General features: G+C 45.2%; 1 protein-coding gene across 1 annotated transcript in view; it reads right to left on the bottom strand.

Annotated features, from left to right (window-relative positions):
* Positions 1–2,604: 2,604 nt before the first annotated feature.
* Positions 2,605–21,373, bottom strand: part of LOC137567897 (caspase-3-like) — a 161,870-nt gene continuing 143,101 nt past the window's right edge. Inside the window, exons 6-7 of the mRNA XM_068278713.1 lie at positions 16,330–16,450; positions 2,605–3,379 (exon numbers count right to left, since the gene is read on the bottom strand). Coding sequence (XP_068134814.1) covers positions 3,171–3,379; positions 16,330–16,450 — 330 coding nt within the window. The 3' untranslated portion in view covers positions 2,605–3,170. The remainder of the gene's footprint in view (positions 3,380–16,329; positions 16,451–21,373) is intronic.

Genomic DNA, 21,373 nt, shown 5'->3' with positions numbered 1-21,373 from the left:
AGGGGCACAACCTATCCTCACCCACAAAGTTACTGCAGATATATTTTAAAATTAATCTTATGCTGGGAATACACCATAAGTTTTTTCAGCATATAGATGGTTCGATAGATAATTTTCGACATGTCCGATCTTATTTTCGAACGTTTTTCTGATCAATTTCTTATAGAAGTGAATGGAAATTGATAAGAAATCGATTGGAAAATCGATCAAAAATACAATCGGACAGTAAATCCACTGAAAAATTCTCATCGTGTATTCCCAGCATTATGTCATATTAATTAATCTTATGTTATATTTTCATACTTCTATTCACCCCAGCCTTATGAAACTGTGTGGGATTGTCAATGGACACAACATGAGTGTGTCAAGACGTCAATCCTCATTGTGGCGTAATCGGAAACTGATATATGAATTTCTCTATTATGAAAGTTGATAAAGCACCAGTGTTTGATATGTACGAATTTCGAGAGAACATGCTAATTCAGAAACTCTTATCATATTCATATTATCATATTCACAGTCTGATCTATTGCCTCAGAATTATGTTATTTCCTCCTATTGCAGACTGATTTCTTTCTCTAATGAGAGGGGCAGAACTAAATCAGATAGCAGATCAGATAGCAGAGTCTGCCTCTCTCTCATTGTGACTCTGCCTGCAGGAGTGCAGGGGTTAGGCTCCTCTTATGTATTCCTTTGTGCATAGATGAAAGAATACTTTGTTTTTTGGGTTTTTTTTGCATTTCTTTGTTATCAGCTGGACTGTACTTCCTTTAGATTTTTTTGCCTGGATAAATGGGAAATGTTGTGGCCAATGTAAAGCATGTACATAGTTACATAGTTATTTTGGTTGAAAAAAGACATACGTCCATCGAGTTCAACCAGTACAAAGTACAACTCCAGCCTGCTCCCTCACATATCCCTGTTGATCCAGAGGAAGGCGAAAAAAACCCCACAAGGCATGGTCCAATTAGCCCCAAAAGGGAAAAATTCCTTCCCGACTCCAGATGGCAATCAGATAAAATCCCTGGATCAACATCATTCTGCCTTACCTAGTAATTGTAGCCATGGATGTCATTCAACTCAAGGAAAGCATCTAAGCCCCCTTTAAATGCAGGTATAGAGTTTGCCATAACGACTTCCTGTGGCAATGCATTCCACATCTTAATCACTCTTACTGTAAAGAACCCTTTCCTAAATAAATAGCTAAAACGTTTTTCCTCCATGCGCAGATCATGTCCTCTAGTCCTTTGAGAAGGCCTAGGGACAAAAAGCTCATCCGCCAAGCTATTATATTGCCCTCTGATGTATTTATACATGTTAATTAGATCTCCTCTAAGGCGTCTTTTCTCTAGACTAAATAAACCCAGTTTATCTAACCTTTCTTGGTAAGTGAGACCTTCCATCCCATGTATCAATTTTGTTGCTCGTCTCTGCACCTGCTCTAAAACTGCAATATCTTTTTTGTAATGTGGTGCCCAGAACTGAATTCCATATTCCAGATGTGGCCTTACTAGAGAGTTAAACAGGGGCAATATTATGCTCGCATCTCGAGTTTTTATTTCCCTTTTAATGCATCCCAAAATTTTGTTAGCTTTAGCTGCAGCGGCTTGGCATTGAGTACGATTATTTAACTTGTTGTCAATGACTAAGTCCTTCTCCAAGTTTGATGTCCCCAACTGTATCCCATTTATTTTGTATGGTGCTAGACCATTGGTACGACCAAAATGCATGACTTTACATTTTTCAACATTGAAGTTCATCTGCCATTTATGTGCCCATATAGCCATCCTATCCAGATCCTGTTGCAATATGACACTATCTTCCTGAGAGTTGACGATTCTGCACAATTTTGTATCATCTGCAAAAATGGCAATATTGCTCACTACTGCATCTACTAGGTCATTAATAAATAAATTGAAGAGCACTGGACCCAGTACAGACCCCTGTGGTACCCCACTGCTAACAGTCTCCCATTTTGAGTATGATCCATTGACCACAACTCTTTGTTTTCTGTCCATTAGCCAGTTCCCTATCCATGAACACAGACTCTTCCCCAGTACTTAGCTAGATCCCCTGGCGGTATGATTATTTCCAGATTTTATGGTCTTTTTAAAAGGTTTCAGACCCTAAAATCAGAAAATAATCATGCCGCCAGAATGCCAGCAGCAGTCCCAGCACTCACTCACCTCCCTGGGCTCCAGCGTTGCAATTTTAACTCTGGGTAGCGCTGTAACTCTTTGAGGAGCTCAACAATCTCACCAGAGTGTTTCAGAGCCTCCAAGGACAGGAAGGAGAATGGCTACCAATGTCTGGATCCCCCGGGATGTGAGTAAAAGCTCCCGCTGCGCACTATACTCTGCATAGAGCTCCTGGCGGCTAGCCCGAGCTCGGCTTAGGATTACCGCCAGGGAGGTTAAAGGAAACATTAGGCAAAATAATAAAAAAAACAGATTTACTTACCTGGGGCTTCCTTTGGCCCCCGGAAGCTTATGTGTCCCTCGCCATAGCTCCGCTCTCAGCGGGTCGCCCTGGATCCCCTCCATAGCAGCTACCGACTAAGGGAACATTAATGTAAAGAGGAACAGAAAATCCCACATAACACAATTAATCTGCAAATTTTTATTGCATAATCTGAAAATTACACAAAACTGGAATTAATTGGCTGCAGCATAACAGAGTCAGTGAAATTTGCCTTTGCCAACATACACAAAAACTAAAGGTGGAAAAAGAAAACAAATTTCCGGTTTATAAAGGAATGCAAATATTGTAATCTTAATCATAATCTAAATTTGTGATCTACAAAATGTTGTAACCTACAATTTGCATTAGATCTTCAGCCTAACTACCAGGGGAGACCCCACTGTCACCCAGGGTTCCTGGGGGTTGTGGGAAAGGGGGGCACACTAATGTTCCTCAGGTAGCTGCTAGCTGTCTCATCAATGCACAGTAGAGCCAGTTAAATTACCTGCTCCAGAGTTGGGTCTGCTCCTCCTCACTGTAGCAACCTGGGATACGGGAAAATTTATGTCCATAATCTCGTGAGGCTTTTTGAGATGGATGGGAAATATCAGAGGCTTACAATGGACAGCTCCAGTGAAGAGAGATGGTCCCAAACTGGACACAAATACATTAATCAGCTCATCTGCGCTACATTGCATATTATTATATTTTCATTTCAGATAGAGACATTTAGTGAGTGTGCTGACAATGCAAGGCATTTCTTTTTTTCCTGTACTGGTCTCATATTGGTATGCAACCTTATTGTTCACACAGGTTAGAATCTGCAGCAGCTCATAGCTCTTCCAGTGCTTCTCCAACATCTCACACAGTGTCTGAATAAACCAGGAACCCTCCTCTTTATCTCTCCAAGCCACATACCCTGCAGAGAAAGATCAGAGACATATAGGTGATGTTACCAGCCGTTCATTAAACGTTATTAATGAAGATTAAAAGTTAATCGACCTTGATATCATTCGTATTTCACATAGGAACAACTAAAAGCATGTTTCTGTTTAGAGATGGAATATCAGGCAATGAGCATGCTCTTTATAGACCTTATAATCTTAGTTTATAGAGCTCTGGTTAGCTCCTATTTTTTCTCCTGATGGTAGGATGATGATTATTCAAAGATAATGTTCTGCTGGAGAAATTGTTCTGAAGGCCGAACTCCACCTGCAACCCCATTACAATTCTTATCTTCTAAGCATTGATTTAGTTATCATCTCATACTCTTGGCTCCAGGGCCACCTTCAGAAATTTGTGGGCCTCATACCGGCAAACTTACTGCCCCCCCCCTTACTGCCCCCCCCCCCCCCCCGCAAAAAAAACCCAGTGTTTCCCCATATGATAAACACTTGTTAGCATATTACAACACTTGGTAGCATATTAGACTATGACTATGGCAGGGGATTAGATTGTGAGCTTCTCTGAGGGCAGTCAGTGACATGACTATGTACTCTATAAAATGCTGCAGAAGATGTTAGTGCTATATAGATACATTATAATAATATGGTAGGACATTAGGCTATGACTATACTAGATAGTTATAATATTTATAACAATTAGGGTGACACACTAATGGAGTTCTTTTAGAGATGGAGCTATCAAGACGCAAGGAAGGAAAGATTAGAGACTGGGAGAGAAGGAGCAGAGCAGGGAAGGAGGAGGTAAAGCGGAGACACAGCAAGAGAAGGGAGGAATGGAGAGTTGTAAGGGATAGAAGACAGCATTCTAGCCTTGCTGCAATAGGACCCTATGTCCTAATCTGGGCACTCTGCCTACAGGAGAGAATGGAGGATGAGGAGGACAGCTGATCTGCTACACCATTTGTGTGCTTGAGTGTGGAATTCCTAATTTCCAAAGCTGAGACAGTTAGTTTTTCCTATTCAGTGCACGCTGCTAGAGCCTGGAAACAGTTAAATGTATGTCATTCAGCAGTGAGTCACTGCTGGGGCCCCATACTCCTGTATGGGTAACACCTCCCTGGTGGTAGCCTTTCTGAGCTCTCTGGCAAAACTGGAAAAATCATATTTTTTTTTCCAGAAGGCTGTATAGCAACAGGTTTACTAGGACTAAAAACGGAGATCACCTGGACCCTTCATGTGAAGCAAGTATGGTTGTATTTTTTGTATAAGAACACAGACCAGTTGCAGTTGTCTACAATGGGCCTAGGGCAGTGAAAAGGTGCATGCAAAAAAAGACAGCTTGGGAAAGCTGGGCACTAGGAAATAGGCAATCATAAAATATTGGTACATTTACCAATATTTTACTATTTAGAGTGGTAATTTTTGATAGAAAAATATTGGTGAATGCTACCAATATTTTACTACAGATAAATCTAACCCTACTCTCTGCCCCTGACACCTAACCTTAACCAGCTCGGGCAAGCCCTCTTCCTAATGCCTAACCTTATTCCCCCACGAACAAACCCCCTTCCTAATGCCTAATCTTACCTGCCCTCCCCTGCACAAACCCCCTTCCTGACACTTAAGCTTAACTGCCCCCCACTCTGCAATCCTGCTTTCTGAATCATAACCTTAACCAACCACCCCGCCACAAAGCTGCTGGAAAAAAAATTATCTTTCGGCTGCCGCCATAGGCGTCAGTACAAGTGTTGGGAAATGGAGGAAACTTGGGCCCAATAAGTAGCAGGCTTCGGGGTCTTCTGCTTTGGAAACTGCGGTTACAAAAAGCAGGGGCAAGCCTCTTTTTCATAATATTTGTATGGGTACCTATGGCGGCACCCAAACTTCTGAGGCTCTCTTTCGCCCAAATTTCGGTGACCCAGTGAAAAGTTCAAATCGGCTTGTTATATGGTGTATTGTTGGCCCTTTCAATACATTTTATTTACCTTAAAGGGAACCTGAGGTGAGAGTGATATGGAGGCTGCCATATTTATTTCCTTGCAAACAATGTCAGTTGCCTGGCTATCCTGCTGATCTTCTTGCATATGTAATGTCTGAGTCAAAACCCTGGAAGAAGCATATGGCTAATCTAGTAAAACCTGAGCCAGCTGAGTCCGAGTACACATACAGTGGGGTGCAAAAGTTTGGGCAACCTTGTTAATCGTCATGATTTTCCTGTATAAATCGTTGGTTGTTAGGACAAAAAAAGTCAGTTAAATATATCATATAGGGGACACAAACAGTGATATTTGAGAAATGAAATGAAGTTTATTGAATTTACAGAAAATGTGCAATAATTGTTTAAACAAAATTAGGCAGGTGCATAAATTTAGGCACCACAAAAAAGAAATGAAATCAATATTTAGTAGATCCTCCTTTTGCAGAAATTACAGCCTCTAAACACTTCCTATAGGTTCCAATGAGAGTCAGGATTCTGGTTGAAGGTATTTTGGACCATTCCTCTTTACAAAACATCTCTAGTTCATTCAGGTTTGATGACTTCCGAGCATGGACAGCCCTCTTTAACTCACACCACAGATTTTCTATTATATTCAGGTCTGGGGACTGAGATGACCACTCCAGAACATTGTACTTGTTCCTGTGCATGAATGCCTTGGTGGATTTTGAGCAGTGTTTAGGGTCTTTGTCTTGTTGAAAGATCCAACCCCAGTGCAGCTTCAGCTTTGTCACTGATTCCTGGACATTGGTCTCCAAAATCTGCTGATACTGAGTGGAATCCATGCATCCCTCAACTTTGACAAGATTCCCTGTCCCTGCACTGGCCACACAGCCCCACAGCATGATGGAATCGCCACCATATTTTACTGTAGGTAGCAGGTGTTTTTCTTGGAATGCTGTGTTGTTTTTCCTCCATCCATAACGCCCCTTGTTATGCCCAAATAACTCAATTTTAGTTTCATCAGTCCACAGCACCTTATTCCAAAATGAAGCTGGCTTTTCCAAATGTGCTTATCATACCTTAAGCGGCTCTGTTTGTGCTGTGGGCAGAGGAAAGGCTTCCTCTGCATCACTCTCACATACAGCATCTCCTTGTGTAAAGTGCGCTGAATGGTTGAACGATGCAAAGTGACTCCATCTGCAGCAAGATGATGTTGTAGGTCTTTGGTGCTGGTCTGTGGGTTGACTCTGACGGTTCTCAGCATTCATCATTTCTGTAAATCCTAGATTTTTCTTGGTCTGCCACTTCAAGCCTTAACTTGAACTGAGCCTGTGGTCTTCCATTTCCTCAATATGTTCCTTACTGTTTAACCTCCTTGGCGGTGCATTTCTGTCAGGAATTAGGAGTCAAAAGAGGTACATTTTTTTTCATGAATTTTACGCCTCCGATTTTTAAGTCTTAACTCACCAAAATACATCAGAATAAAAGTGTGGTAGACATTCTGCATATAAATAAAAGTCAGGAACACAAAATTGTTGAAGTAAATAAATTTATCAATAATCTGAAATAAAACTGTATAAATAATGCAGCAGATTATGCAGTATGTACATATATACTCCTAATACACCTCCCGTGTGTGGTATATTTTAAAGCAAGGAATTGCACACAGGGCAACATCACAGTCTGGACAGTAGAATCGTGATTCTTTCCTGATTCTTTTCCCCTTCTCGTCGCTTTTGCTGCAGCACACATGACATGTCCTAGTTGGGGCATTTTTTTTGGGAGTTGGTGGAATGTATTCCATAAAATGACGCCCAGTGAGGCGCTCCGGATTAACCACATAAGAGGCACGGCGTCCAACTCTGGCATCCGATGCAGTCTGGTACCTTAGACAGATACATTCGCACAGTTTCCAGATGAAGTCTGCGTGCGTCACTGGCCTGTACTTCCCTGCTTGTGCAGAATGTATGCATTCCAAATGCTTTGTTCCAGTAGGTGCCGGAAAATCTTCTTATAATACTTTTTCTGCTGTTTCCTGACAGCAGGATAAAAGGTCACCGCCTGGTCAGCTTTGTCCACACCACCCATGGTGTGGTTATAGTCCACCACGACCTGCGGTTTTACAATATCTTTTCCTCCTCTCGTTCTGGTGGGGACAGTGGAGGTGTCATGAACAGTAGAGAGGAGACAGACATCTTTTTTGTCCCGCCACCGGAGGGCTAACATCTTCCCTTTCTGCCAAGCAGCTATGTCCCCAGTCTTCAGCTTCTGCTTGGCAAAGGCCGACGGCATCTCCCTCCTGTTAGGCCTAACAGTGCCATAGATGTCAGTCTTATGCTTTATAAGAATCTCAGACAGTTCAGGGGAGGTGTAGAAATTATCTGTGGTGAGACAGTAGCCTTTGTCCAACAAAGGCTCCAGAAGGGACAATACAGACGATGTCGCCACTCCAAACTCGCTAAACCTGGGACAAAATTTTGTGCCTTTTCCCGTATACAAAATAGTATTCCAGATGTATCCGGTACTTGACTCGCATAGCGTGTATGATTTTATCCCAAAGCGGGCCCGCTTTGAAGCAATATATTGGAGCCAGCTCAGCCTCCCCTTATAGGCCATCAGGCTCTCGTCCACGCTGATGTCCCTCTGTGGCACATACGTGGTCCTAAAATTTTCCACCACCATCTGGTAGACCTCCCAGATTTTTTTTAGTTTTGGAGCAGGGTGAGTCGACTCATCAAAAGTTTCATTGTTGGAAAAGTGGAGAAATTTCATTATAAGGGAAAAACGGTACTCGGACATAACTGTACCGAAGAAGGGGGTTGCAATGATCTTATTCGTGCTCCAGTACCATTTCTGCAGGGGCTTCCCCACCACTCCCTGCAGAATGATCAGGCCCAAAAACAGCCAAATATCCGCTGCTGTTACCGGCTCCCAGGTCCTGCTTCTGGAAAAGGGTCCTTGAGGAGTAGCCAATTGTTGGGTCGCATAGCGATTAGTCTCCTCCACTATCCTCTCAATAACCGCCTCTGAGTAGAAAAGCTGCAGATATGCCAGGGGGTTGCACTCGCATTCCTTCTTCAGGCCAGGCTCCCCAGTAAAAGGGAAACGTGGGGGCGGTGGCGGAGCCTGAGAAAGGTCGATGGGGCACCAAACCCGGACATCACTAACTTCGCTGGTGATGGAGTCGCAGTCGCTGTCGCTATCTGGGTCGGATGACAGATCCCCAGGTGCGTCGCTGTCACTGCAGTCCGCCAGTGACTGCAGATCGCTGTCCTCCAACTCCGTCAGCGCTTCCGCGGTGAGACGCCTTCTGGAGGATGATGCCATAGTAAATCCAGGCAGAGGTCGGTGCAGGCAGCAGGCAAAGAGTAGTCCAAGTCCAGGCAAAAATCGTCAACAGGTAATCAATCAAATCCAGGCAGAAGGCAGAAAGAGTAGTCAAAGTCCAGGCAAAAATCGGCAAAGGGTAATCAATCAAAATCCAGGCAGAAGGCAGAAAGAGTAGTCAAAGTCCAGGCAAAATCGGCAACGGGTAATCAATCAAATCCAGGCAGAAGGCAGAAAGAGTAGTCAAAGTCCAGGCAAAAATCGGTAACAGGTAGGCAGAAATCAGATAAGATAAGCACTCACAAATCACAGAGATCACAGCCAGCTCCTCTCCAGCTCAACAGCCACAACTCCTCTCAGCAATCCAGGAAGCAGAAGGCAACATTGCATTGGATACAAAATCCCATTGTATCCAATACAATGCTGTTTTGGGCCAATCAGAACTGTTTATTTTAAAAAAAATTTTATACTCCCTCCCTCCCTCCCCTCCCTCCCCTGTGACCCTACGCTTCCCCCTACGTCACTTGCCGCTGATCGGCTGGGCTAATTGGCCGCCGGGTCCCCCAGGATCAGAGCAGTAATGGGGACACCGGCCGGCCGGGTGGAAGAAGCCTGGGTCCCGCTGACAAGCGCTGATCGCGCGCGGGACCCAGGAAATAGATGCAGGCACTTTTTTCCCAGCCACCCTCCCCATGCCTTCTCGCCGCCCGCGACGTCACGACGCACCGCCGATCCTCCCAGCTAATTGGCCGCCGGGTCCCGGAAGATCAAAAGGTTGTGCGGACTCCGGCGGCCGGGGGGAAGAAGCCTGGGTCCCGCTGACAAGCGCTGATCGCGCGCGGGACCCAGGAAATAGCTGCAGCCACTGATTTTACCCCACACGAGCAGAGCTCGGGCTTACCGCTCCTGACATGTGTCAGTCAGCCCGAGCTCTGCTCGTGAATACCGCCAAGGAGGTTAAACAGACAGCTGAAATCTCTGAGACAGCTTTCTGTATCCTTCTCCTAAACCATGATGGTAAGCAATCTTTGTCTTTAGGTCATTTGAGAGTTGTTTTGACACCCCCATGTTGCTACTCTCAAGAGAAAATTAAAAGAGTATGGAAACGTACAAATGACCCCCTTAAAGAGAACCAGAGACGAAGCACCCTCATGTATTTTATTACATTTATCAGTGAGAACATGACAGTAAACACCTACCCTGATTTTAGTTTCATTGTTATCTGCTTAATTAGTCTATTAGCAACTGTGATAAGAATCCACCGACTATTCAGTCGAGGTTTGACCTGGAATCCTTATAGCTGAGCCACTCTTCTGTGATGTCTTTTCAAGCCCAAGCCTTCCCCTCTCCTGGCTTAGATTTCCTGCTTTGCATACTGAGAGCTGTGATGACATGGGAGGGGCTGCTCCTACTGAGAGAGAAGCTCTGTGGCTGCAATATGATCCCTGTGTGCTCTGTGTGCACTAGATACTGACTGCAGTTTCATTCCTATGAGAGACACTTCTTACAGTACATCATACCAAAATGAAAGCACACAGATGAGCCTTTCTCATATAGCCTAGATAGCAGCCTAGTCTCATATAGCATAGACAGCACATCCAGAACAACTCATATAACCCGGAAGGAGAAGGGATATGAGCCGGTGGCCATATTTGATTTTTCCTGGAGCAATAATGGATAAAAAACACTAAAAAAGGCACACCAGAGCGGCAAAATTATCAGGTAGAGCATTTATTCTTTACAAGCTATCAACTGATATGTTTATTTTGTGTAACACGTTCATCTCTGGTTCCCTTTAAATACTCTTTCTCATAATTGGATTCATCTGTGTATTTAGGTCAGGGGTCACTGAGCTTACCAAGCCAATTTGAGTTCCAATAATTAGTTCTAAAGGTTTTGGAATCAATAAAATGACAACCGTGCCCAAATTTATGCACCTGCCTAATTTTAAACAATTATTGTGCATTTTCTGTAAATCCAATAAACTTCATTTCACTTCTCAAATATCACTGTGTGTGTCTCCTATGTGATATATTTAACTGACATTTTTTGTCGTAACAACCAACGATTTATAGAGGAAAATCATGACGATTAACAAGGTTTTTTTTTTTTTTTTTTTTAAATAAATTTGCCAAAACCTCAAGTAAACTTTTTTCATACCAGTATGGGGTGTAACAATTCAAAGGAAAAAATGAATTTGATCCATTTTGGAATAAGGCTGTAACATAACAAAATGTGGAAAACATGATGCACTGTCAATACTTTGTGGATGCACCGCATGCCCGTTTCTAGCCCCGTGCGGGGCGTGCCACCGCCCGGGGCGCTGTTGGGAGGGGGGCGCTGTAATGGAGGGGGGAAGCACAGTAGCCGCGGGGAGGGCAACCCGACCTCTCCCTCCCTCTCCCGGGCCGCCCTCGGTGCTTCCCCCTCAGATGTATAGTGAGCAGCAGCCAGGGAGGGAGCGCTGCCTGTATACAACATACCTCCCTGGCTCCAAGCGCTGCTCTCTCGCCGCCGGTCTTCTTCTCTCTGCATACACGCTTATACACACGCTGCTTCCTGTTTAGTCGGAAGCAGCGTATGTATACGCGTGTAGGCAGATGGGAGAAGACCGGCGGCGAGAGAGCAGCGCTTGGAGCCAGGGAGGTATGTTGTATACAGGCAGCGCTCCCTCCCTGGCTGCTGCTCACTATACATCTGAGGGGGAAGCACGGAGGGCGGCTCGGGAGAGGGAGGGAGAGGTCGGGTTGCCTTCCCTGCGGCTACGGTGCTTCCCCCCTCCATTATGGGGGACAGCGACCTATCTAACCTATCCTGGGGGGCACCTACCTAATCTAACCTACGCTGGGGGGCAGCTACCTATCTAACCTATCCTGGGGGGCACCTACCTAATCTAACCTACGCTGGGGGGCAGCTACCTATCTAACCTATCCTGGGGGGCACCTACCTAATCTAACCTACGCTGGGGGGCAGCTACCTATCTAACCTATCCTGGGGGGCACCTACCTAATCTAACCTACGCTGGGGGGCAGCTACCTATCTAACCTATCCTGGGGGGCACCTACCTAATCTAATCTACGCTGGGGGACACCTACCTAATCTAACCTACACTGGGGTGCAGCTACCTATCTAACCTATACTGGGGGGCACCTACCTAATCTAACCTACACTGGGGGGCACCTACCTAATCTAACCAACACTGGGGGGCAGCTACCTATCTAACCAACACTGGGGGGCAGCTACGTATCCTGGGGGGCACCTACCTAATCTAACCTACACTGGGGGGCAACTACCTATCTAACCTATACTGGGGGGCACCTACCTAATCTAACCTACACTGGGGGGCAGCTACCTATCTAACCTACACTGGGGGGCAGCTACCTATCTAACCTATACTGGGGGGCACCTACCTAATCTAACCTATGCTGGGGGGCAGCTACCTATCTAACCTATACTGGGGGGCACCTGTCTAATCTAGCCTATACAGGAAGGGGGGGGGCAGCTACCTAATCTAACCTATACTGGGGGGCACCTACCTATCTAACGTATACTAAGGGGAACCTACCTATCTAACCTATACTGGGGGGCAGCTACCTATCTAACCTATACTGGGGGGCAGCTACTTATCTAACCTATACTGGTGGCACTTATCTAACCTGTATTGGGGGCATCTACCTACCTAGCTAGCCTATACAGGTGACCACTATACTGGCTACCTATATTGGAGACACCTACCTAAATGACCTATACTGGGGGCACCTACCTATCTAACCTATGCTGGGGGCAACTATTCTGGCTACCTATATTAGAGGCAACCACCTAGCTAACCTGTACTGGGGCACCTACCTATCTAACTTATACCGGGGGCGCCTGCCTATCTAACCTATACTGGGGGCAACTATACTGGCTACCTATACTGGAGGCACCTACCTGGCTAACCTATAGCGGGGGCAACTATACTGGCTCACCTATGCCTGGCTACCTATACTGGGGTACCTATTCTTGGCTATTTTTACACCCTCGCCCTGGGTGCATTTTAGCCTAGAAACTGCACTGATGCACCATATATATATATATATATATATATATATATATATATATATATATAAATATATATATAGCCATTTAATTAATAAATACTGTATATTTAAGGCATACCTGTTATTTCTAGGGGTGACTGTGCATTTTAATAATGAAGACACTTAATCCTTAACCTCCTTGCCGGTTCAATTCCCCGGCAAGGAGGCAGCGCAGGAGAGTTTTTTTATTTATTTATTTTTTTAAATCATGTAGCGAGCCTAGGGCTCGCTACATGATAGCCGCTGAGCGGCGGCATCCCCCCACCCACTCCGATCGCCTTCGGCGATCAGAGTAAGCAGGAAATCCCGTTCAGAACGGGATTTCCTGCAGGGCTTCCCCGGTCGCCATGGCGACCGGGCGGGATGACGTCACCGACGTCATGGACGTCGGGACGTCATAGGGAATCCCGATCCGCCCCTCAACGCTGCCTGGCACTGATTGGCCAGGCAGCGCAGGGGTCCGGGGCAGGGGGGAGCGACTCGGCGCGGCGGATCGGCGGCGATCGGGAGTTACAAGCAGCTAGCAAAGTGCTAGCTGCTTGTAACAAAAAAAATTATGCAAATCGGCCCAGCGGGGCCTGAGCAATCCTCCTGCGCAGGTTACCCCGAACTGAGTTCGGGATAACCGGCAAGGAGGTTATAGGACCACTGTAGTGAGACGTATTTGGAGGCTGCCATATTTATTTAGTTTTAAACAATACCAGTTGCCTGCCAGCCCTGCTGGTCTTTTTGGCTGCAGTAGTGTCTGAATCACACCAGAAACAAGCATGCAGCTAATCTTGTCAGATCTGACAATAATGTCAGAAACATCTGATCTGCTGCATGCTTGCTCATGGTCAGGGGCTAAAAGTATTAGAGGCAGAGGATCAGCAGGATAGCCAGGCAACTGGTATTGCAATGCTGAAAAGGAAATAAAGATGGCAGCCTAAATAGCCCACTTGTTACAGTTGTCCCTTAAAGTCAATGGGAATCAAAATAAAAAAAAAGCCAGATATTTACCCAAGGAGAGGAAAGGCTCTGGGTCCTATACAGCCTTCCCGCTCCTCTCACTGTCCCGTTCCAGCTCTGACCCCCTGGTAGCAGTATTCAAACCAATTTGGTCAAATACTGCTCTAATCCTCCACCATGGGGGACTTCGGAAGTCTTCGGGAGCCTGAGTGCTCCATACTGCACATGTGCGAGCGCAGTGTGGAGCCGTCTGTCTTCGGAAGGATTCGGCTCCCGAAGACTTCTGAAGTCCCCTGTAGTGGGGGATTTGAACCGGGAAGCTACCGCTACAACGAGAGGACTGAGAGAGGAGAGGGAAGGCTATAGAACCCAGAGCCTTCCCTCTCCTTAGGTAAGTATCTGGCTTTTGATTCCCATTGACTTTAAGGATATTCAAGATACAATTTTTCACCATAGTGATATAGAATAAATATTACCATTTTATCCTTAAAGTAAATCTGAGGCAGCCCCCAAAATGTCAGATACTAACCTAAGTAAACTAAGTAAAGCCTTCATGTTTTAGTGTACATAGCTTAAAGAGACTCTGAAGTCTCCTTTTTTACCTGCTTTTCTTATATAATCCTCTTCAGCATGATAGCCTTAGTAGAATCGCCGCATCCCCGCAGCAGAGGACTGATTTATTGCAGACAGATAGCCCTGCAATGCTCCCGGGCTCACAGGGCTTTACTTCCTAGAAGAGGCAGAGCTTAAGGATGTAGCCAGTGGCGGAGCAATAGGGGTTGCAGAGGTAGCGACCGCATCGGGCCCTTGGGCCAGAGGGACCCCATCGGGCCTTCCCTCAATAGCAGTATTAGCTCTTTATGAGTCCTGTGCTTGTAAAAATCACTTCTATAGATGCTTTGAATGGTAGTAATTATTAATAAACTGTTCCCCATCCCCTTCTTGCACCTCTGACACTGTAGTTGTCCTTGGCAGGTTTTGGTACGCCGTATCAATAAAGTAAGTAAGTAAAACTTGCACTGGCCCAGAGCTCCTTAGCTACACCACTGGATGTAGTTTGGCCTCCTCTGCAATCAATCTCTGCTGATCGCCGCCCCTATCAGTCTTCTTTCACTGAAAGGGGCAGGAAGGAGGCAGAGATTGATTGCGGAGAGGCAGAGCTACAGCTCAATGCTCTGCCTCTCCATGGCAGCAAGTTCTGCAACCTGCAAAGTTGTGGAACTTTGCAGGTCGCTTTCTCTGTAATAAATCAGTCATCTGCTGTGGGGATGCGGCGATTCTACTAGGGCAATCATGCTGAAGAGGATTATATAAGAAAAGAAGGTAAAAAAATTAGACTTCAGAGTCTCTTTAAGTTGTGTCCATTTTAGTACATCCTACCTAATAATTGGCAAGTGTCCCAGCATCCCATGTCCGTGTGCCAGGGCTTTTTGTCTCTGCGCATGTGCACGGAGGGACGCAGAGACACTGCCGAGATCTGGGAGGAATAACGCGTGGCAGAGGAGGACAGGTCCTGAAGGGGGCGGGTGGGTGCGTGCGAGTGCGTGTGCATGAGCGGCACGCCGATAAGAGAGAAACCAGTGCGGGGGGGGAGGAAGGGCGCCGCCATAGCCTAGTGCCCATTTTTAAACGGGCCTTAGGACTAGTATCCAATAAAGGTCCTGTGGATTGTGTGTTTGTCCAGAGGCTTCCCATCTCTGCCTCCACACCCCCGTTGCCGGGCAAAGACCCTCTGAATATATCCGATAGGAGCTTGTAGTATATTTTCTCATGATCCTGTGCAGTAGGCACAATCCGCTTGTACATGAAGGGAAGCACGGCTGTGAACTAGGAGGAGGGTCTTGGCCAGCTACGGTGGTGTCGAGGAAGATGTGGAAAGCCTCTGAAGGATTTTCATAAAAATATGTCAAATTTCTATGCTATCCAGAACTTTGGTAAAAATTATTTTTTTGTTATAATAAGTTTCATTTTTTGAAATCCACACTAAATTGCTTTGACATAACTAAACTTGTTGCCCATAAGCGGGACCATGGCTCCGCCATTGGGCCGATCACTGTATTTGCTCAGTAGCAGCAAGTGCGGTGGCACGGGGTCACAGACAGGGGGAAGGAAGGACAAAGAGTAATAGAAGAGACACGAAGAGGGCAAAGGAGGTCACCGGGGGCATAGACAGGGTAAAAGGAGGACACAGAGTGACAGAAGGGCATGGGGACAGAGCAAAGTAGGACTACTTCGGACCATAAGACACAGGTACTTCCCCCCCCCCCCCCCGCTTTTGGGGGAGAAAAAGTGCGTCTTATGGTCCAAAAATACGGTAAGTATTACAAAGAGGATCAGCCAAGACAAGACTCCTTCAGTCATTAGTGTTAATGGTGATCTCTATATGTGCTTTGAATTAATAATGAACCATTCCTTTACCTCTGCTTACACCTCTCTCACACAGTGACTGTCCTTGGTAAGCTGCTTTTGGTGTGTTTTATCATGCAATACAGTGCTGAAGGGTGGCACAGTGTATAATTTGCTCTGGGGCCCAAAGCTCTGTAGCTATGCCACTGGATCTCTGTATTTTCTTGTAGGTTTCTGTCCTTTAGTTTATCTCATCATGGAATACTCTGGCTGATTTCTGTGAAAATGGAACAGGCAGCATTTATACATTATAAATTCATATTACCTGGAGGTGTGGAATAATGGCAAAGAATGTCGGCTTCCTCAGGAATCCTATTGACTATTGGTTTGTCCTCCCCGCTTGAATGACAAGTGACTCCACTGTCCCTCTTGTTACCTCTGCAAGCCTGCCATAGCACCACAAGACACAGAAGTTACCTCATATAGTTATGTCAATGGCCTACTAAATTTGATAGAACCATACAGACAGCAAACCTTTCTGTAAACAAAGTAACATTCTTAAAGTGAAACAGACAAACGTTGTCTCAGGTTTTATACTCACCTAGGGCTGCCTCCAGCCCCCTTGAGGCCACTCAGTCCCTCTCTGTCTCTCCAGGCCACTCCTGTCCCCCACAGGCCTGGCCACGCACTAGCCTCCGTTGCACTCCCGTGACGGGGAGTGCTCTGCGCCTGCATAGCAGTTATGGGCCAGGTTGGGCATTCGCAACTAAATGTGTTACCTGGGATAGAGTACCGACTACCGAGCCATCCTGCGGGAGACAGAAGCGGAAAAGGGAGACGGGGAGGGACCAAGCAGCTCCAAGGGGGCTGGAGGAAGCCTCAGGTAAATATATCACCTGAGACGACTTTTGAAAATTCGTCGCAGGATGACTTTAATAAATTGATTTTAAAATGTTATTTAGACAGTGATGCAGATGGTTAACTTTTGTTGCTTTTGAATTACTTTTTTAACTAAATAATATTGTGAAGAATAGTCTTGTTCTATGATATACTAGATATCTAAAGAATGTAAGCAACCCCTGAATAAAACAGGAGGCCTCACGTGAATGTGGTAGCTCCCCCAAGGATTGTTTTAGAAACATTCATATTTACTAATATATGTTATTGCATATATTACATCTGCCTCTCCACTGGCATTTTCCCATTCACCTTCAAGCAGGTCATGTGAATGCCTGGTCTACAAGCGGCTGTCCCAGTTCCTTAACTCTAACTCCCTACTTGACCCACTTCAATCTGGTTTCTGTCCTGCTCACTATACTGAAACCACACTCACCAAGGTCATTAAAAACCTAATTCTAACCAAATCTAACCACAATTACACCATCCTCCTCCTCCTTGACTTCTACTCTGCTTTTGACCCAATTGATCCTCTCCTTCTTCAAACCCTGAACTCTATTGGCCTCTACGCTCAGACCTGGTTCTCTTCCTACCTCTCTAACCACTCCATCCTGAACTCCTTTAAGGGTTTCTGTTCAGTCCCCACTTCCCTCTGTATATGTTCCCCAGGGCTCCATCCTAGGTCCCTAATTATTTTCCCTCTACACCTTTTCTGTTGGCAAACTCATGGCCGAAACCACCACCTCTATGCAGATGGCACCCAAATCTATCTTCACACCCCTGAGCTGTCCCCCTGCACTTTGGATAAAATATCCACCTGGATGTCTGACAGATTTTTGAAACTCAACCTTGAAATGACTGAGCTCGTAATCTTCCTACCCAGTTTATCCAGTCCTACCCCCAACATCACCATTTTTATTGATAACACGTACATCCAGCCTGTCCCTCAAACCTGCTACCTGGGCATCACCCTTGACTCAGCACTCTCCTCCCCCCACATCCATAGCGTCTCCAGGTCAAGCCACTTCCATCTCAGAAACATTCCCAAAATTCACCCCTACCTAACACCCTGACCCTGCCAAACTCCTAGTCCTTGTTTTGGTCATCCCCGTCTGGACTACTCAGACTACGGCAAAACCATTATGAAGGCAGCTGCCAGGCTCATTCACTTCTCCAGTTGCTCCTCTTTAGCTGCCCCACTTTGCAAGCCATTTTACTTGCTCTGTCCACCTTAGAATTACATTTTAAACTGCTTTGTTTGGCATACAAATCCATCCACCTTACCTCTCCTTCGTTCATCTCTGATCTCACCAAAAGATGTCTTTGCACCTCTAACACTACAACACTATGGATGTACACCACTCATATCTTGCTCACTCGCGAGGCTCCAGGATTTCTCCAGAGTAGCCCCTACTTTATGGAACTCCTTTCACCCATCAGGTTTGCCCCACCTTCAACTCATTCAAGCAAGCCTTAAAGGACAACTAAAGTGAGAGGGATATGGAGCCTGCCATATTTATTTACTTTTAAGTAATACCAGTTGCCTGGCTATCCCGCTAATCCTCTGTCTTTAATACTTTTAGCCTTAGATCCCGAACAAGCATACAGTCGACCAGGTGTTTCTGACATTATTGTCAGACCTGACGAGATTATCTGCATGCTTGTTTCTGGTGTTATTCAGACATTAATGCAGCCAAATAGATCAGCAGGACTGCCAGGCAACTGATATTGTTTAAAACGAAATGAATATAGAAGCTTCCATATTCTTCTACCTTCAGTTATCCTGTAAAGACCCATCTATATACCATAGCCTACCTGCAATCTCCACCCATTGAACTGCCACTCTTCCCCCATTCCCCCATTGTGTCCTACTTCCCCACAACTCATACTAGGTATACACAATGCAATTTACTATCAGTTGATCATTTCCAACATGTCCGATCTGATTTCCGATTGATTTTCTGTTCACTTCTATGGAAAATCAATCGGAAATCAGATTGGACATGTTGGAAATCATTGATCTGACAAGTAAATCTGTCAAAAAAATTGCATTGTGTGTACCTAGCATTACATTTGGCAGGGCTCTCTTCCCTGTGTGCTCATCTCAGCCACCATATGGAATCATTGATGTGTCTTCTATATTTATCACTACCTTGTAATCTGCACATCATTGTTTATTGTTTACTATTTTGTGTACCATTGTTTAATACTGTAATGTCCTCGTGTTATATTGTTTGACATTGTATTGTTTCTCCTGTCTATTGTACAGCTCCGGCTAATATGTTAGCACTTTATAAATAACATTTATTAACAATAATAGTAATTTAAATGTTAGATATGGCTTATGTGTGGGTTGTGAACGTATATAGTGTGATAGAAAAACATGCTGGTTCCCCTTTAGGCCCCGTTCACATCACAAACGCGGATGGCCACGCATGCGGAACGCAACGCATGCGAACGCACGCCATCCGCGTTTGTGTGCGTTGCGTGGCTGATCCCATCACTGAAAAGTGAATGGGACAGCCACGCGTTTTTACAAAAAATGTGTACAGCATGCGTTCCCGGACCGCACAGGTCCAGAACGCATGCAGTGTGAACATCAGACATTGCACTCTATGCAATGTCTGATGTCGTGCGTGTCGGCCACCTGCACGCGTTTCCAAAACGCGGCTGGAAACGCGTGCAGTGTGAACGGGGCCTAACTGCTGTGCTTTGTTTTTCAGGTCAGAGTTACTGGACGGAGGTATTCCTGGCTGCTGTTGCTGAGAGAATGACAGAAAAAAGATTTCCTTTCATTGGAGAATGGATAAGACATGAGAACTAAACTTTCTGAACTGTCCAATCACCTGTAGCTGGTTAATTTATAATATTTGGGTAGAGGTGGTCTGTGGCACTTAAAAGGGGCACTATGATAATTGTAAAATTGAAAATGCATGTTTAAAGGGAACCAGAGACGAACGATCTCTAAAAAATGAAAAAAGATGTTATACATACCTGGGGCTTCCTCCAGCCCCATAAGCCTGGATCGCTCCCACGCCGCCGTCCTCCGCTGCCTCTATCGCTGGTACCGGGTCCCGTCACTTCCGCCGGACGCGACCAGTCTTCTGCATGCACAGGGGCTCCCTCCGGCTCTGTACGCATGCGCCTGTGCAGTACGGAGGGAGTGCACTGCGCTGCCGTTGACCGGCACGACTGGCCGAAATGACGGGACCGTACTGGCGGACAGAGGCAGCGGAGAAAGGCGGCGTGGGAGCGATCCAAGCTGATGGGTCTGGAAGAAGCCCCAGGTATGTATAACATCTTTTTTCTTTTGTCTCTGGTTCTCTTTTAACATATGTACAGACTAACCAGCAAGCTCATGGTAACCTAGAACTCATTGGAGTGTGTAAGGGGCTACAATGTTTTAAGAAAGCAAACTTTTGTTTTCCATAGCATTTTAGTAAGGGGGCTTTTAGGACCATTGTAGCCCCTCACACACTCCAATGAGTTCTGGTTCACCATGAGCTTGCTGGTTAGTCTGTACCTCTCTGTGTTTCAAGCCCTACTTCATAGAGCCAAATTAATCCATGCCATGCACTGATGAGGATCAACCAATCCAAAACAGTCTGTATTCATGTTGGATTATTATGGCTCCGTACAAATTAACAAACTGACACATCATTGCATTTTAGCGGTTCTGGAGATGTGTTTAGCTTCTAAGGGCACTAATGGTTAATTTGCATATATTCAGCAGTGATGCACTCCAACCTGAATTATCACAAATTCTTTCTGTTTTAAGAAAGAAAACTTTTGTTTTCCATAAACATATGTAGTAAGATTTGTCCCAGAGTCAAATGCACTGTAAATTACTTTCTTTCTAGTTAGTGGTTACTTACAGCAAGTCTTTTTAATCTGATGATTATGAACTTTTGACCCATTAAGGGTCAAGACCCAATCAGGTTTTGGACCACTTCATCTCCTCATGGGGGATTCTTATGTTTTTCTTTATTTTCAAAAGCACTTAGTGAACAGCAGTTTCTCAGTCAAACTTCCAGAATAGTGTGAGAGAGAGGAAGCTGTCCGTCTAATATTTTGTACAACTTCTTGCCAGGGAGTGCTTTTAAAAGCACACAGGAAACCTTTAGGTTCCCCTGTGACTTGTCTTAAACCTGCCAGTTATATGTAAGAACCATGCTCTATTTACTGTCAAGTTTAAATTTAGACTACACAATAAATGTAAAACAAGAAAAATGTCCACATCACACCGTATGAAGATAAAATCCAGGTTGCTTTATTGGTACATCCAACAGACAGGCTGGCAACTGACGTGTTGCAGACACATGTGTCCTTAGTTATAGCTCACCAGAAACAACACAGGAAATGATTTATACACAGGTAACCCTTTCTACCCAGGGCTGAACCAAGCACCTGAGTGTTATTAGTGCAGCCAGATCACAAACATTGCAAAAAGCTGGAACGGAGTACAAATACAG

Source organism: Hyperolius riggenbachi, chromosome 1 (assembly GCF_040937935.1).
Source record: "Hyperolius riggenbachi isolate aHypRig1 chromosome 1, aHypRig1.pri, whole genome shotgun sequence".
NCBI lineage: Eukaryota > Metazoa > Chordata > Amphibia > Anura > Hyperoliidae > Hyperolius > Hyperolius riggenbachi.
Note: the sequence above shows the minus strand (reverse complement) of the source record. Positions and strands in the feature narration are given on the sequence as shown.